The sequence below is a fragment of the Echiichthys vipera genome (assembly GCF_963691815.1).
Source record: "Echiichthys vipera genome assembly, chromosome: 18".
NCBI classification, from domain to species: domain Eukaryota; kingdom Metazoa; phylum Chordata; class Actinopteri; order Perciformes; family Trachinidae; genus Echiichthys; species Echiichthys vipera.
In genome coordinates, this window is record NC_139843.1 from 2489116 (window position 1) to 2507931 (window position 18816).

At 47.3% G+C, this 18816-nt stretch overlaps 1 protein-coding gene across 1 annotated transcript; it reads left to right on the forward strand.

Moving 5' to 3' along the window:
- Positions 1 to 7627: 7627 nt before the first annotated feature.
- Positions 7628 to 17022, forward strand: btbd17a (BTB (POZ) domain containing 17a; the record flags this gene model as incomplete). The annotated part of the gene is made up of 3 exons (XM_083932883.1): positions 7628 to 7706; positions 11596 to 11896; positions 15948 to 17022. The coding sequence occupies 3 exons, from the start codon at positions 7628 to 7630 to the stop codon at positions 17020 to 17022; spliced, it is 1455 nt and encodes a 484-aa protein (XP_083789009.1).
- Between the last annotated feature and the right edge of the window lie 1794 nt (positions 17023 to 18816).

Sequence of the window (18816 nt, forward strand, 5' to 3'; positions counted from 1 at the left end):
ATTACAAAAGTTGTCTCAGGACACTTTTCATTAAGAGTAGATTCAATTATTTGATTTAAAGAGACCCAGCAATGCTAACCTGTGTCCTCCAGATGTGTTGATTCTCATGGTCTCAGCAGATCCATCTGAACTCTGGTTTAAAGATCTTTGTGAAGGGGTGAAAATCCTGGTTTCTGATTGGATAAACCATCTGTCTGTCACCAACACACGGGCCAAACCAACCAATCAGATGACTGAAGCGTGTGACGTGCTAACAGCGTGGAGGCAAAGCTCAGAAAGGAAATGTGGGTAAAGGAGATTTTCCCTTTGTGTTTAACGTGAATTTACGGATCAAAGGCCCAATTTCAGGAGCCCGGTGTCAGTGGCAACTTTAGTTACGGTTTGGCACTAAAAATAAGAATAAAGTGAATTTCTAATCTCAAAGTCTCTTGACTTATGTGTGAACGCAAATGTAAACATTTGAACCCAAACCACGATATTTCCCTGAACCTAACCGGGTAGTTTTGTGTAAAACAGTAATCCAAACTTATCTGGGAGAAAATGTGTTAACCTCAAAACCTACCTGAGAAAGCAGTTTATCTGTAAGGACACACTTAAATGTTTAGGACACAGCGTCGGTGTGTGTGTGTGTGCGTGCATTAGCTCATAGAGGTCTCAGAGGGATTAAACACACACACCTGTATTTGTCACTTTAGAGGACAGTTCGTTGACCTTCATTGATCCAAGAAAGACCTTAACAAAAACATAAACTGTGGACCAAGTTGTTGTCCCCAAATAGAACTTGTGTCCCCATAATGGACTATGTGAACAGACGTCCCCACAACGTCTTAATACAAGAACAAAAATGTTTTCAGGATCTACTATCCAATATCTGTACCCAACAATGTATTATTCTTCTATATGTATGACTGCAACTTACTTGCCCCATCCTGCAGGCTAAAACAAATACTTCCTTTTCACTAATATTTGTGATGCGCGCACACACGCACACACACACACACACGCACACACACACACACACATTAACACCAGTGAGGACAGAGGAATACTGGCACCCAGCAGCAGCAGCTTCCTAATTGCACGCGTGTATTCGTAACCACCTTGGAAACTAAACGCATTCACATCATGAGAAGCACTGAGAGCGTCCGGTGTGGGAGCAGAGTTGTTGTTCTGCACAAGACAAATGTGTCCTTAATTCAGCTAAATCCTCTGAGAGAGCACGTCGCACGACTACAAATTATTGACGATAGCCGAGCTCCAAAGCAAACAGCGCGTTAAGCAGCAGATTGGCAGAACTTATTCATCCATCAGTGCGGTCTGTTGACAAACCAAACCTGGGACTATGTGCGCTCACCGCGGTCCAATTTGGCTCCACGCACCCTGCAGCTGCATATCATTTACCGTGTTTATCTGACTTACAGTGATTCACCTCTGACTTTACAGTGCAGCGGGGGTCAAGTCGAACGATCACGTAAAGACGTGACTCGCTATCGATCAGACCTATTAGATTAAGGGCACATGATGCCAAGGGAATAAATAAGGATCAAGCTACGTATGAGGTTTTAAGAGTTGATATTCATCACCACGGCCCACAGAAATCAGATTTTCTCCCTATGAAGGAAAGGAGTCACCTTAGACAACCCAGAGTGTGTGCCTTACATATATAACACCAGCCCTATCCCTTCAAGTATGTAAAATTGCTCTGCTATGATGTGTTTAACATGGTTTCCCACATAAAAAGTAAAAAAAAAACTCTGAAAAGGCGCCAGAAGCCCATCCACTCTTTCTCATTTCTCTCATTTGCTGCTTTTCCCCTACTGCATCAAATGCTTGGTGCGTGCTGAAGCCAGACACTTTCCCATTGTCATTTCCGGTTTTAGATCGCGCTGTGGTCGGACCATGTCAGGCCCAGTTTGCAAATATGGCCCACCGTTTATCCGGGGGCAACCGTGGCCTGAGGCGGTGTCAAGAGCCTCTGGGCGTAGATGTGTGCGACAGCTCGTTTCTCATTAGCGTTGAAGAACCCAGAAAAACGATTATCACAGTGACAGTGGAAAGGTAAATGGTTATTGTTCTCCTGGTTTGTAGCCTAGCCCCGATCAACAGCTACTTCCTGGTTGATCCACTACAGAAGTGTTAAAAAGCGTCAGTTCTCTGAGTGTCCACTAGGGTCAGGTTTCATAACAGAGCAGTTTCTCATTGAGCCCCATGTTAAACAGGCCGTTTACACAGCATCATTAAACCTGTTTAAGGACAAAAGAACATTCTAGTCTGTGTGTTTAGCTCATGTCTCCATGACAACACTGAGGGGGAGGGGCTAGTTTTTATTTTATTGGAGGTTAAAGTTGATGTATAATTAGGGGCGTGGCCTCTTGAGTGACAGCTAGCCTCTGGCCCTCACTTCTCCTCGGGGGTAAACGTCAGCCACATGGACGTACGCCCCTCCCCCCAACGTCACATACATGCCCTTTTTTGGTCAGAGGAAATGAAGCGGCGTCAAAGTCTGACAGATGGAGACTCCTGTAGACGAGGACGATTGGATCAAGTTGAGAGAACGGACCACAACCGAGATGCTACGTCCATTTTTTATAAAGACTAGCCCAGGGCCATTAACACCGGCAGGCTTGAAAGTAGCGCTAGCTCACTATGAAGTGGTCGTGGAAAGAGTGTGTTAGGTTGAGCAGTGAAAGAGCAGTGCACGAGAGATTCAGTTTGAGTCTTGTGCATCAGTCAGAAGATGAGGATTTTGACGACGAGCAGATGTATCAGAATGCTAAGTGTAGTTAGCCTCTTTTATTAGTTTCTGTCGCATGTTAGCTTGTTAGCTTGTAAGCGTCAGATCCGTTTGATTGTCAGATTTCAGAGAAGTGCTCAGACATCGCCTCCTTCAGGAGAGGAATGCGAGAACACCTCTGAAGTGACGAACTTTGATCGATACAAGTCAGTATCTGGCTGTTACGACGCCCTTTCAAAATATGATTTCCGGGTCCAAGCCGGATCTAAGCCGGTCCGAGCCTCGCAGTAACGTGTTCCCCGTAGTTTGAACAGATCTGAGTTTTTTAAAAACAACGTAATTGTCATTTTACCTCTTTCTCATGGATGACAAAGACGTCTAACTGACCAAAGAGGTGATCGTAATGGTTCACATGTTCAGCCGTTGTGTCTGTTTTGTTTCAACGGAGCATTTGGACCCAGAAATCTTATTTTGAAAGGGTGTTACATCAGACTGAACACCCAGATAGTCCATGTCAAACATTTTAGAGACAGAGACAGAAGACTTTAACCGAAGGAATTCAAATGTTATGAAACACTTTGAGCGATTACAAGATTGTCTCACATCCTGTTTCTGAGAAAAGCTTCTTGAAAGTCGCCTGAAACCGAAATAACATGAACTCAAATATTTACTAGACTTGAATAAATGTACTCAGATGCTTTCCGCCTCTGATTACACAATTTGTGTTTACACCGGGGAGGTCATTTTCAAATATATAATGACCATCTCTTTAGAGGATGCATAACTCACGGAGCCAATTTCACGCCTGCACAGTCTATTGGCAACTCAGGTTCACTGAACACAGGAGTCGATTTCTATCTGCCTACGGTCGGATCATCCCACACAAACACTGCCACTGCAAACGAATGTTCTTCTGCAGCTGGGGGGGGTGGGGAGGGAAGAGCTAATGGAGCTGCAGCGGGGAGATAAACTGATGGCGAGGCAGAGCTCCTGTCACAGGTCACCTGGGTCTGGACACCAGCCAGAACCTCAGCTCTGAAAAACTGTCCCTCTGTGCAGCTTTCAAGAGGCTGCAGGAGTCTCAGTGGCTGTAACACGAGCAGCTCTCCGCGCAAACACGGTTACTTCATCCCCCGGGCGGACACACACTCAGCAGGACTGCGTGCTCAATCTTTGATAAATGGACTTGTACTCATAAAGCGCCTTTCTAGTCTTCTGACTACTCGAGGTGCTTTCACACTACATGTCACATTCACATGTTCACACTGATGGTGGACATCTACATACCATCTAATCCAGGGGTGGACAGTTCAGGTCCTAGAGAGCCACTGTCCTGCATTTTTTAGGTTACTCTCCACCGTAACAGCTTCTCTCCTCTCTGTATCATTCATGTCTCATCAGTGCATGTTACTAATTCAACTTCTTCCCCGGAGTTGTTTGTGTTTTGTCATCTCTCAGGTCTCTGCTGATGGTGGTGGTGCCTGCTGCCGTGGTCCTGTGTGCAGGTCTCTGCTGATGGTGGTGGTGCCTGCTGCCGTGGTCCTGTGTGCAGGTCTCTGCTGATGGTGGTGGTGCCTGCTGCCGTGGTCCTGTGTGTAGGTCTCTGCTGATGGTGGTGGTGCCTGCTGCCGTGGTCCTGTGTGCAGGTCTCTGCTGATGGTGGTGGTGCCTGCTGCCGTGGTCCTGTGTGCAGGTCTCTGCTGATGGTGGTGGTGCCTGCTGCCGTGGTCCTGTGTGCAGGTCTCTGCAGATGGTGGTGGTGCCTGCTGCCGTGGTCCTATGTGCAGGTCTCTGCTGATGGTGGTGGTGCCTGCTGCCGTGGTCCTGTGTGCAGGTCTCTGCTGATGGTGGTGGTGCCTGCTGCCGTGGTCCTGTGTGCAGGTCTCTGCTGATGGTGGTGGTGCCTGCTGCCGTGGTCCTGTGTGTGCAGGTCTCTGCTGATGGTGGTGGTGCCTGCTGCCGTGGTCCTGTGTGCAGGTCTCTGCTGATGGTGGTGGGGCCTGCTGCCGTGGTCCTGTGTGTGTGTAGGTCTCTGCTGATGGTGGTGGTGCCTGCTGAAGTGGTCCTGTGTGTGCAGGTCTCTGCTGATAGTGGTGGTGCCTGCTGCCGTGGTCCTGCGTGACGCTTCCTGCTGCTGTTATAATCTATCACCTTAGCTGTGCTTGTTTCTACTATTCTGCTGTGTTAATAAGTCATATTCACATCACTATAGATATTATTATAGTTACTGGAAGTGTGTCTGTCTCTGTCTTTGTCTGGAGCTGGGGATCAACAGCCGAGGTGCTGTTGAACGAGGCACCGAACCCCCAAGTGCTGCTAATAAAGACGTTCTTAAAGAGAGAAAACCTTGAGCTGCAGTCGTCTCATATGTTTGTCTCTGTATGAGAATCATGTTCCTCTCTGTGACGGCTGCTCAGATGCTGTGAGTCTGCCCTCCAGTGGACGTGACGTGTGAATACAACTGACAGGATTGCACACACACACACACACACTCATGCACACACAGAAACACAGACAAACACACACACACACACACACACTCACACACACACACACACACACACACGTGCACACAGGCTGAGGTCACCAACACTGACATCATGGTCCTGCAAAACCAGATCAGACACAGACCGATCAGCTGCACGGTCGTCCTCACTGACGTTTGCTCTTGAGCCTGTTTGAACCCGTCCCGTTCCAGCTAAGTGCAGATGAAAGTGATGTTAGCATCCAGGAGCAGCGTAGCCATGTGGGCGTGTGTTTGAATCCCGTTCCTCTCCTTTCTCTCAGTCCATGGAGTGAATGCTCGGCCTATAGTGACTCTGGTTGTTGCCCGTCTCCGCTCACTCAGCTGCTGGGACAAAGAACGCCCCCTTCACTGAGGCTCCCAAGCAGCTGCAGGATTGGCTAACTCCATTTCACCCAGTGCCAGCCTACAGTAGCTGCACCCAACAACAGGCAACCCTGGCAACCGGCAACGCCCAACGCTATTGGCTGCTACTATGGAAACACAACGGGGGACAGGAAGTCATCGTCAAACATGTGAAATAGAGACCAAATATATATTTTTTATGGAAAAACACTTTATTTCTGTTCCCCTCAAAACGCCCGTGGGTGAATTCTTCTTCTTCTTCTTCTTTTTTAAATCCAGCTTTTAAATAAAGATTCTAAATATTTGACGTTCAACTCTGCACACAAACACACACACACACACTTTCTGTGCACATTGAAGACCACTGAACGACCGACCTGTTGGCTGACACCCAGACACAGGGATCACACTGGTACACGAGAACTCATCCATCGACTGTGACCCACACATGATCCACACACACACACACACACACACACACACACACACACACACAGGCTGAGGTCACCAACACTGACATCATGTTTGAGGGTTTGCGTGAATATCATGAAGAGGGGGATATCGATCGTATCACTGACTCCCCCTCTGATGAAGCGTGCTGACGCCTGAAGCTGTGCAAAAATCGCTCGTGCTGCTGTGTCACGCACACGCTCGCAACTGGGTGAACACACTGACACACATAACGCCATGGACGGACTCTGAGACAACGGGCCCCTGGGCACAGACATGGAAGAGCCCCCCCACTCTGTCTACATAGGAACATCACTGCCGTTTTCTTTGTGGTGGTTTTGCATCTATTTTTAGTCATTTTGCATCTTTTTGTGGTGGTTTTGCATCTTATTGTGTTGGTTTTGCATCTTTTTGTGGTGGTTTTTCATCTATTTTTAGTCATTTTGCATCTTTTTGTGGTGGTTTTGCATCTTTTTGTGTTGGTTTTGCATCTTTTTGTGGTGGTTTTGCATCTATTTTTAGTCATTTTGCATCTTTTCGTAGCCATTTTGCATCTTTTTGTGGTGGTTTTGCATCTATTTTTAGTCATTTTGCATCTTTTTGTGGTGGTTTTGCATCTATTTTTAATCATTTTGAATCTTTTTGTGGTTGTTTTGCATCTGTTTTTAGTCATTTTGCATCTTTTTGTGGTGGTTTTGCATCTATTTCTAGTCATTTTGCATCTTTTTGTGCTGGTTTTGCATCTATTTTTAATCATTTTGCATCTTTTGTGCTGGTTTTGCATCTATTTCTAGTCATTTTGCATCTTTTTGTGGTGGTTTTGCATCTATTTTTAATCATTTTGCATCTTTTTGTGGTGGTTTTGCATCTATTTTAAGTATTTTTGCATCTTTTTGTGGTGTTTTTGCATCTTTTGAAAACCATTTTGTGCGTCTATGCTGCAGTTTTGTCTCTAAGTGGTCGTTTTGTGTAAACTTGTGGTCATTCGGCATCTCTTTGGGATCATTACGTGTGTGTTTTTTTAGCAACATCTTATGAGTCAGTGCCCCTGACTTTATGGTCCCTGTGTCTGTTCACTAATGCATCCATGATAACAACATGTGGCTGAATTCTTCACCCTGGCAGTTCATGATCAAGCCTTGGCGCTCGCACATATCCCTGATTGTAACAGTTAAACAGGTTGAAATAAAGTCTAAGGACTCAGACCTGCAGTTAGATCACATTGTGTGTTTTAACATCACAGTGTCTCCCGCTCCACCGCTGTCTGAGAGGCGTCCTCGCTGAATCAATGTCATGCAGCAGCGAGCTTTAATACCCAAGGATAGGAAAGTCAGAATCAAAGTGGTAGTCATGGAAACAACCCAGGCCTGTTTCCACCCACCAATCGATGAGGTTCTGTGTGTGTGTGTGTGTGTGTGCGTGTGTGTGTGTGTGTGTCGGTGGGCCGGATGTGCCGAGGAGAACCCCTGTCCCACATTCAGACACAGACCCCCTCGTCCACCACAGCAGAGTGAAAGTAGTGAGGACGGACGAACGAACGAACGGACGGACGAACGCAGGAAGACTGAGACAAGATGGTGAAGCAAGTTGATGAAGTGCATGCTGGGATGCTGTGTTTGGCTCTGTGTCTGCACCTGGGGGCCGCGGCTGCAGGTGAGTGTTCAGCCCTCATCGTGTTGTTGTAGTGTGATGATCCTGGGGGGGGGGGTCAGAGGGGGTGCTGCTGTGAATCAGCGTTAAAAACTACTGGTGGATTCCTCTGCATGAAAACGAAGACTGTGTATAATTTTCAGTACTTGTGCACGGGTGCAGACCTCGGAGGGCATGTCCCCCCCGATTTATAACCAACACGAACCCCCCCCCCCCCCCTTAAAGATAACCTAAATGATTCAAAATTGAACAAATGTGTTTTCAGACTTCACATTTTAGATTCACGTCTAAACAGAAATTATTGAAATAATGGATAAAATAACATATTTCTGACTCCACGTTCATCTCTGCTCCTCTACAACACACACGGACGGGGGTTTCTTACACAGACGCTTTAAAAAAGGGTTTTTATATTTTCATATTCATTCATTTCAACGAATCCTGCAGAAAGTAGATTCCTACACTGGGGAAAAGGAGGATGGAGAGAAGGACTGGGGCTGAGGAGACTTTACATGACGCTTAAAGACCCTTAAAATGATGATTTACTAATATAACAGTTAAATAAATGATGATTTACGAATATAACAGTTAAATAAATGATGATTTACTAATATAACAGTTCAGTATTATGGTGGCTTGGTTTAGGTACATATGGGGGATCGGATCTGCACCCCTGACTTTGTTGAATACAATAAAGGAAGTTTTTAATTTTTAAGGGACGGAGGAGGGTAATCTGCATGTTTCAAGAAAGAATTTTTCAATTTAAATTTCTTTGCCACTTGATTTATATTTGAATTGAATTGAATTTACCTTTAAACAGTTACATCGTTCATACTAACATTACATATCGAGGTGTGTAATGTTTTATGCAGATGATGGTTCAGTCTCTGTATCCAAACCTTTCTCCTAAAAAATATGATGTTCCCAACCAAAATATATTTTCTCGTCGCAGAGACGGACGCACATCGTGAAACTCTTGCACGCAGCACGTGCTTAACGTTGTGCTAGAAACAAAGTGTCTTGGTTAGGAGAAGATCACGGTTTGGGTTAAAACGAGTACGTTTGTGTTACGTACGTGATGAAAGTTGAGCATGTTAGTGTATTTTATTGTCATCAAACCGATGCGTGATGAAACATTTCAAACTGAAAAGCATGCACATTAAAATCAGCGTACAAGTACAAATAAGACATATAATTATGTTACATTGATGTTTGTAACATATAAGTTAAGTGTGTTACGTATTTGACGTAAGTTATGTGTAAGTTACGTGTGTTACCTGATGTATGTTAAGTAGGTTATCTGATAAGTTCTGTTTGTCTGCGGGAGAGTCACGTGTTTGTTTCCACGCGTCCTCCCCACATGGACTTTGATTAGAAATATATTCGTGAAATATCAAAAACAGACATAATCACAGTGCGTTTCCCCCGAGACGTAACTGAGAATGCAGTTTAGTTGTATGGGAACAACATACAGGGCTATATCAATATCCAATTGATGCTAAATGTAAATTATTAATATATATTACTATATATTATTTATTATATCTTCAAAGGCCCTTTAAGAAAAAGTGAAACAACCCCCCTCCGTCCCCCTCTAAATCACCTCTAAAGGTGCTTATTGGTGAATTTCAGATTATATCGTCACTTATTTGACGAGTAAAACTCTTTCACATCTTCATTCTCAGAATATCTGAACTTTATTCTCTTTATTTATCGGATGAACTGACCTTTAAATATTTAAACATCGCCCTTCCTTCAGTCTTTAGACCTCAGTGACAACTTTGAGATAAGATCTTCCTTCATTAAGGTAAGGTAAGGTAACTTTTATTGTACCCAAGGATAGATTTTGTTGCAGTTAAAAAGAGTAGGCTGCTTACACACACACACACACACACAGACGACATTAATGACATTGACAAAAAACAAGAAGACATTGACATAACAGTGGCAACAGTGCTCCAGACATAGAGACATGGTTAAATCTCATATATTTATATTTCAGGGGATAAAATCCAGAATAAAAGTCGTCCTAACAGATTCTCGCAGCTAAGCCAGAATAAGTAATAAATATATAAATACATTAAGAGGCTGTGCAGTCAATAAGTAAGATAAATGAGTGTGTGTGTGTGTGTGTGTGTGTGTGTGTGTGTAGTCTAAAAGCCTAAGTGTTATTTAATATTATGACGGCTGAGGGAACAAAACTGCCTCTGTATCTTTTAGTTTTGCAGGCGGCCATTTTGTAGCTGCGGCCTGATGGCAGGGGCTGAAATTGGCGGTGTAGTGGGGGGGATCTATCCTCTAAGATTGACCCAACGAGCCTCTGTAGCTGCCTGCTGTGTAGGGATTCCAGGTCCAGCTGTGGCTCTCCGATCAGCCCTCTAGCCCACCTCACAATGTGGTTTAGGGAGTTTTTATTTTTCAGGGGTAGGTCGCTGAACCTAGACACCAGGTTAGAAGAGATTACAGATTCAGTGAAACATAGTGAGCAACTTTTCCCACAGAGGGGAAATTTTTCCCCCAAACACAGAGATGTGGGACTGAAACCCTCCTGATGTGTGAACGGGCGGCACCAGGAAGAGTCCTCAGGCCCGGCTGTGATCTAAAGGGGACACCACGGCCCTCATCTGACTTTGCGTCGTGTTGCGTTTTTATCAGCGGGACAGGAAGTGGCAAATATTTATGAAGCATCAGAACGAGTCACCGTACTTTGCAAACATGAATCAAGGCTCAGTTCAGTGTATTAGCAGAGTGAGGAGGCGGAGGAGGGGTGGTGCGCTACGACCGCCTCAGCTGAAACAAAGCTTTAATTAAACGTGACCCACAATCCCTCATTATCCAGACGGCGTGTGCAGCCGGGCCGATCAATGGCAGCGAACTGGGTGACACTGCCCGGCTCTCTGCCCCCGTAAATAACTGACACGCAACTGCTGCTGTTTGCTTTTTACACCTCTGCATTTAAATCGTTTTCAAATCCTTTCTGGCTGTTCAGTCTCATGTAACACCCTTTCAAAATAAGAGTTCCGGGTCCAAACGCTCCGTTGAATCAAAGCAGACAACAACGACCGAACATGTGAACAATGAGGATCCCCTCTTTCATCAGTTACACGTCTTTTTCACCCATAAGGTCAAATGACAAATACGTTGTTTCTGTTCAAACAACGCGGCACACGGCACTGCGGCGTTGGAGAAACACGAGGCTCGGACCTGGAAATCATACTTTGACGGATACAGTTCACACAGTGGAGGGCGTCACTGCTCATTTTGGCCCCAGGGTCCCCTTTAAGATGTGTCCGGCCCTGGTAGAGCTTAGAGTTTGATGTCACTGTCAATGAATCAATGAATTTTCGTTTATTTATCTCAGTGTCAGCAGCGTTTTATAGGAAACACACGGTTTGCACGTGGTTATGAAGACAGCCGTGAAAGAAATCACACTTTCTCATCCAGTAACTGTTCTCCCGAGTGCAACAACGGCCGAACGCGTGAAGAATTAGGATCACCTCTTTGGTCGGTTAGACGCCTTTTTATTATCCATAAGAAAGAGGTGAAATGACAATTACGGGGTTTTCCAAAACTCAGATACGTTCAAACAACGGGGAACACGTCGCTGCTGCGTCATAGAAATACGGGGCTCTTCAAAGGGTGTTACGTCACGTCTTGGGGGGGGGGCAATAGCTCAGTCCATATGTGACTCGGCTGGGAACAGGAGGAATGGAGCGTGGACTGGTGGCTGGAGAGGTGCCAGTTCATCTCCTGGGCACTGTTGTGCAAGGCACTGAACCCCCAACTGCTCGGGGCATCTCTCCATTAATTGCATGTATACAGGTCCATGTGTGTGTATTTCTTCTTCTTAACAGCAGGTTAACGTATCTCCCCGTCTCTTCCCTTCCACCAGGCATGCTAAAAGTTGACATGTCCCAGGACGGAAGTGGCGGCGGCGGCGGCGGGGACACCATCAGCCACTCTCTGACCCTGGTGCAGCGTCTGGAGGCCCTGCTGATCCAGGGCAATGGCAGTGACGTTTCGCTCAGGGTGGAGACGCCCAGTGCGGACGAGGTGAAGGTGATCCAGGCTCACGCGCTGGTGCTCTCCCTGCAGAGCCCCGTGTTTGAGGAGCTCCTGCTGGGCCGCAACAGCAGCACGCTGGTCCTGAAAGAGAGCTCCGACTGCGCTGCCGTGTTCGACAAGTTCATCAGGTGAGGAGATGTCACGCGTTATTGATGTTTCAGTATCGGGTCAACACGCCCTCGCTCACTCACCCTCAGATACCCACCGCCAATGTCGTTCAAATCGTCTGAAAACCTGAAGGTAACTTGGTGAGATCGACCCTCAGGGGCGTGAACAACCATGGTCACTCCAGGGGTGGATATCACCCACAATGCACTGCAGTTTGGCATTTGGTGGAAGTGAATTCATCCATGGGTCGGAGGCAGTAATGGGCTTAAAACTCTGTGATTACTCAGCACTAAAGAAGAATAATCTGCTTTTCTTTCATCGTCATTAAAACTCTTAACTGTCCGACATGTTTTATAGTTTCAGTTTTCAACAATCATCAGTAATATCTGATCATGAGTCTGTTTTCTTTCACGTGTCGGCCGTTCTCCTGTTTATCCGATCGTTTCTGAAGAAAATCTCATTCATGCTTCATGTTTGAAGGAAAAATGAAGAAGTTTATTAATCCCGCAAGGGGAAATTCATTTTTTTCACTCTTTTATTATTCAGGTTGCACACACACATGCACAAACAGGACCTTTAGACATGCAATTAATGGAGAGATGTCAGAGCGAGGGGGCTGCCAATGGATCCGCGCCCTGAGCAGTTGGGGGTTCGGTGCCTTGACCTGTTCATCTCATCTCATCTTCAGCCTCTTATCCGGGGTCGGGTCTCGGGGGCAGCAGCTTTAGCAGGGGACCCCAAACTTCCCTTTCCCGGGCCACATTAACCAGCTCTAACTGGGGGATCCTGAGGCGTTCCCAGGCCAGTGTGGAGATCTAATCTCTCCACCTGGTCCTGGGTCTTCCCCGAGGCCTCCTCCCAGCTGGACGTGCCTGGAACACCTCCCTAGGGAGGCGCCCAGGGTTCATCCGTACCAGATGATCCTGAACCACCTCAACTGGCTCCTTTCAACACAAAGGAGCAGCGGCTCTACTCCGAGTTCCTCACGGATGCTGAACTTCTCCCCCTCTCTCTAAGGGAGACTCCAGACCCCCTCCTGAGGAAACACATTTCAGACGCTTGGACCTGGACCTGGTTCTTTGGGTCCTGACCCAGCTTTCAGGACCACAGGTGAGGGTAGGAACCAGGACTGAGCGGTAGATCCAGAGCTTTGCCTTCCTCAGCTCTCTTTTCGTCACAACGGTGCGGTAGAGCGACTGCAGCTCCGCCCACGCTGCTCCGATTCTCCGGCCAAACTCACGCTCCATCGTCCCCTCACTCGTGAACAAGATCCTGAGGTCCTTGAACTCCTTCACTTGGGGTGTTGCAGTAAATATTTAGTTGACTTATTTTAGTTTATATATCTATACGTGTGTGTTTTCTTCTCAGCATTAAATGTTATTTTGCAACATTTCAGAGCAATAATAATAATGATGACGCTACAGATCACAGACAGAAGTTTCTGAATCAAAGATGATGCAGCTGTTTACAAAGTGCTGACGGTGCAGACGTGTCCGTCGAAAACACCTTCATATCTCATATAAATGTGTCTGAAGCAAATTCTGATTATTAGTAAGAAGCATTAATGCACTCAAACTACACCTGGTGGTGGATCCGTGACAGTTTGGGCTGAACGAGGGCAGAATTATTCCATTTCACAACCCGCTCCTCCACCCGCCCAGTTTCCTGCAGCTCAGGAAGTGAAGAAGGGCGTGTTATGAAACTACTGAAACGCAGCACATAAGAGCCACTTCCACCCTCCGCTTCCCCCTCTTTGATTGAGTTATCATGCCCTCTAGAGGGATGAACTCCGCAACTGCAGCCCCAACAATCAATGAGTCCAGCAGAAAACAAATTGACCAATCAGAGAACTGCTGCGTTGCTCAATAGCAGCTCCTGTGGTGAAGCAGTAAGACACGGAGGAGCCTGTGCTGCGACAATCAATAACTAAATCTATTTTTAATCTCAAAACACTAATGAGGTCGATGAAAACCTGACCCCCGGTGAACCTGCCACCTGCCAGACTGGAGCTGCTCACAGAACAAGAGTTTTTCAATGGGGACTTACAGAAAGGAGCTGCTTAGAGTTTACTTAAGACCACGATGAGTCAATGAATCAATGCACCAAATGACTGATTACCATTCTTGCAGCTGTATAAGGTTTTCCAGCTTCTTTTAGCTCTTTGTGTTGGTTTAACAGCACAGTTCCTGTTCGGTTCAGTCTCCAGAAGAAAACAAGCTCAAATAAACCCACTGTACGATAAACGTCAAGAACCGAATGGCAGACTAAGGGCGCCCTCCCACTGTTCCTCCGTCCCGTGCCCCGTGCTTTAGGGTCCTCGTCCCCCCTCCAGGCCCGTTTGTACTCACACTACCTGGGCCTCGGAGAATGCTTCTTGCTGCCTATACGTCATCACGCCGTAACACGTCACTCACATTGATGACGTCATGGCGATGCGTGGCTTTGTTTCCAGATCTTTCCGTAGACCTCGGAGTTTTTGTGCGTCTTGTCGACTGTTTTTGAATCTTTTCATCGACCAAATCTGCAGTAAACACTCCACCTCCGCATCACACCAACGTGAACCTTTCACCGCCATTGTTTGAAATGTCCGCGCATGGTCCCTCCTTCTTTTTTCTACGTCCCAACAGACGCACAGAAAATGACCTCAGAACCGCCGTAGGCCTCGTGCTCGTACACGTGCGCACGCTCGTGCTCGTACATGTGCAAACGTGCTTTACTAAAGCCCACCTCATTCAAACGGACCGTGGACGGCCAGCTGAGCGCAGTTATGCGCGGAGTGGTTGCACTGACACTGGTCAAACGCACTAGGCTTGACCCGAAAAACCTGTTTTGGCCCGGTGTGGAAGGACAGTGTGAGTGCGCCCTAAGGCCCTGTTTACACGACAACGCTCCCGGGTGAAAACAACAACATATTTGATTGGATGTGCCTTTTGTTTGGACGATGACAGCATTTTTTGGGGCTCAAAAACACAAAAAAAGGTAAACCCCCCTCCAGAGTGTAAATGTTAAAAAGGCTCCAGCATTGTGTTTGCGTGTAAAGGTAAAAACACTAAAGTGAGCTCTGATCTGCTCCAGCGTCGTGTTTGCCTGTAAAGGTAAAAACACTAAAGTGAGCTCTGATCTGCTCCGGCGTTGTGTTTGCGTGTAAAGGTAAAAACACTAAAGTGAGCTCTGATCTGCTCCAGCGGTGTGTTTGCGTGTAAAGGTAAAAACACTAAAGTGAGCTCTGATCTGCTCACGCCGGCTCACGTGTTTCTGTAGCATCCGTGTGCAGAGTTCAGGTAAACAACAACAAACACGTGGGACTGTTTCCATCAGTGGGACGTTCAAGTGTCCTGGGTGGAGCCGAGGCGGTGGGAGGCTGCAGACCGTGCTGCAGATCCCTGTCTCACTGTACGGCGTCCTGCTTCTCCGCTGTTAAGAAGAGAAGGAGAAGGACGTTTCCCAGCATGCACTAGCTCTGGGTGCATGTACACTACATCCAGTTTCACAAAGTTTGCGTCACCTGTTGCACACAGATTTCCCGCCAAAGACGCTCGACTAAACGTGGAATAAAAAGTGAGAATGCAACGCCACTTTAGTGTTTCTTTTCTAGATCGTCTTTCATTGTTTGTAGGAGTTCAGGAGTTAGTGGAGACCAAACAGAGCTAAAAGGAGAGTGAATATTGGATAAACCCTCATCAGACCTGACATTAACATGCTCCTTGAGTGATGAAGTTGACATCAAGTATGTCAGTTGTCCACTTTCGTCTTCAGAGTCCACTTGGGATCAGATCACCTAAGACGCATCTCAACGGCAGCTCTGAACAGGGCCAACATTCAGCAGGTGGACATGAACAAATCCATCTGCATGACTACTGACTGTTTGCTAACATGTTAGCCATAACATGTCCACTTCATAAGTTATAATATGTTCTTTTGACCCAAAGTGGCCAAAATAAGTTCTTGCATCTCTCAAATGAATGGCCCCATTCTGTATGCATGTTGTTATTCTACATGAGTGGTTTAAAGAGGTTCATGTTGTGCTTCAGATGCTCCGACACTCAACTTCTACTTCCTCTCTCTGAGCAGGTATCTGTACTGTGGAGAGATTTCTCTGCGTCTGGAACAGGCCACACCTTTACACAAGCTCGCCACTAAGTACCAAGTGATGGGTCTCCAGCAGGGCATCACCCAGTATATGACTCAGAATCTGGGCCGGGACTCTTCCTCGGGCCACGTGGCGGGCTGGTACGAGTACGCCGTGCTGGCCGGGGATGTGACTCTGAGGGACAGCTGTCTTCAGTTCATGGCCTGGAACCTGTCGTCGGTGATGCAGAGCGGAGAATGGGTGACCATCAGCAGCCAGCTGCTCATGTCCCTGCTGCAGCGCTCGGACCTCATCCTGCAGAGTGAGATGGAGCTCTTTGCAGCGCTGGAGGCCTGGATTATCCGGAATGAGCCCGACGGTCTGACGGCAGAGAACGCATTGAGAGCTGTGCGTTACGCCATGATGCCGCCGCAGGACCTCTTCCGCCTGCAGACCCAGTCCGCAATCCTGGCTCGCTATCAGGAGTCGGTGCGAGACTTGCTGTACATGTCCTATCAGTTTCACTCTGCGTCGCCTCTGCACATGGCCAAATACTTTGACGTGAACTGCAGCCTCTTCATGCCCAGGAACTACCTGTCGTCAGCGTGGGGGGCGCTCTGGATCATCAGCAACCCCTCACGAGACGACCGCAGCACCAGCTTCCAGACCCAGCTGGGGCCCAGCGGTCACGACTCCAGCAAGCGGGTGACATGGAATGCCCTGTTCTCACCGCGCTGGTTACCCCTCACCATGAGGCCGATGTACACGGAGACGGGCGCCATGCAGCCTACACGCGTAGATGGAGGGCGCCCTCGCATCATCATCACACCGGCCACGTCCAGCGCAGATTTCGCCGGGGTGAACTTCCAGAAGACGGTGATCGTGATGGCTCAGCAGCAAGGGAAGGTGGTGGTGAAACACGTCTACAACTTCCACCAGAGCACGGAAGAAAACGGGGATTTCTTGGCCGAAGCCGACCTTTACCGCCGGACGTCTGAATACCTCATCGATAGCTCCCTCTTCCTCCATATTGTGGTGAAGCCGCTGTACCAATCCCTCATAACCAGCAAGAACTGACCCTCCACCCTCCTCTCTGAGCCACCTCATCTCACCGAACATCATCCAACCTCGTGAAGTGACATCTCGCTCATATCACATCATGGGGACGAGGATCTGAATCCTCCTCGTGTGTGATGTTTGGATCATTTGTCTTGTCTCACATTACTACTGTTTTCATTGGGCAACTAACACTAAAGCGTTCCTCATGACTGTTGAAAAGTCAGAATAAAATGTGTCTTAAAGGATAAGTCTGGTGCTATTCTTACTGTCAACAAATCCCATTGAAAGACCAATGTTCTTACTATTTATTATATTTTCCGGGTTGGCATGGTGGTGTGGTGGTTAGCACTGTCGCCTCACAGCACACTGCGTGGGTTTTCTCCGGGTTCTCCGGCTTCCTCCCACAGTCCAAAGACATGCGTGTTAGGTAAATTGATGACTCTAAATTGCCCGTAGGTGGGAATGTGAGTGTGAACGGCTGTCTGTCGCTGTTTGTGTCCGTCTCTACCCTGTCCAGGGTGTTCCCCGCCTCACACCCAATGTCAGCTGAGATCAGCTCCAGCCGCCTGCGACTCCGATAGGTGTGTTTGTTGACGATCCTCCAACCGCAACCTCCTCCACAACTCCTTCGCTCTTCATACTATTTTACATGACTTCCTCCTTCAAGGCAACCCTACGCATCCTGACTCACAGTTGTGGAGGTTGTATAGGAATGAAATACTGCGTTCATTTTTGCAGCTATAGGTACGAACAGTGAGCATACCCTGAATACTCAGGATAGCACCATCTCATCTCATCTCATTTCATATTCAACCGCTTATCTGGGGTCAGGTCTCGGGGGCAGCAGCTTTAGCAGGGGACCCCAAACTTCCCTTTCCTGGGCCACATTAACCAGCTCTAACTGGGGGATCCTGAGGCGTTCCCAGGCCAGTGTGGAGATCTAATCTCTCCACCTGTTCCTGGGTCTTCCCCATTTCGGCCGCTTGTACCCGCGACCTGGTTCTTTGGGTCCTGACCCAGCTTTCAGGACCATAGGTGAGGGTAGGAACCAGGACTGAGCGGTAGATCCAGAGCTTTGTCTTCCTCAGTTCTCTTTTGGTCACAACGGTGCGGTAGAGCGACTGCAGCTCCGCCCCCGCTGCTCCGATTCTCCGGCCAAACTCACGCTCCATCGTCCCCTCACTCGTGAACCAGATCCCGAGGTACTTGAACTCCTTCACTTGGGGTCAGGACTCATTCCCTACCTGGAGTAACAATCCACCGACTTCCTGCTGGATTAATGCGTTGCTTAAAATATCCAAAATCCCAAATAGTCCCCAGCAAATGCAGTCTATCCTCCCGTTTGAGTGACATTTGCGAACAACGACAGTGACCAGCTGTTTTAGAAATGACTGAGCCTGTTTTTAAGTATTTTAGTAGGAACCAATGTCCTCCGCCACAGACAGGAAGTCAGATGAACACACTGCTGGTTTTGGTCTTTAATGGGATTTGTTGACAATAAGAAAAACATAGAATATCACCAGCTTTATCCTTTATGCTTGAGGTTCTGTTCCTGCTACATTTCCTGTGTATTGTTTCTAAATATTGGTGCTATTTCACCCCATTTACAATCACGGGGTCCCAGTGTTCATTCATCATCCTGCAGGCACTGAGGTGGTGATTTACAGGTCAAACTACATCAAGACGTCTCCGTTTAAACTGTTAACTTGTACATAAAACCATAGCGTTCATTGATGACTCTAAATCACCCGTAGGTGTGAATGGTTGTCTGTCTCTGTTCGTCTCTATGTGTCCTGTGATAGACTGGCGTCC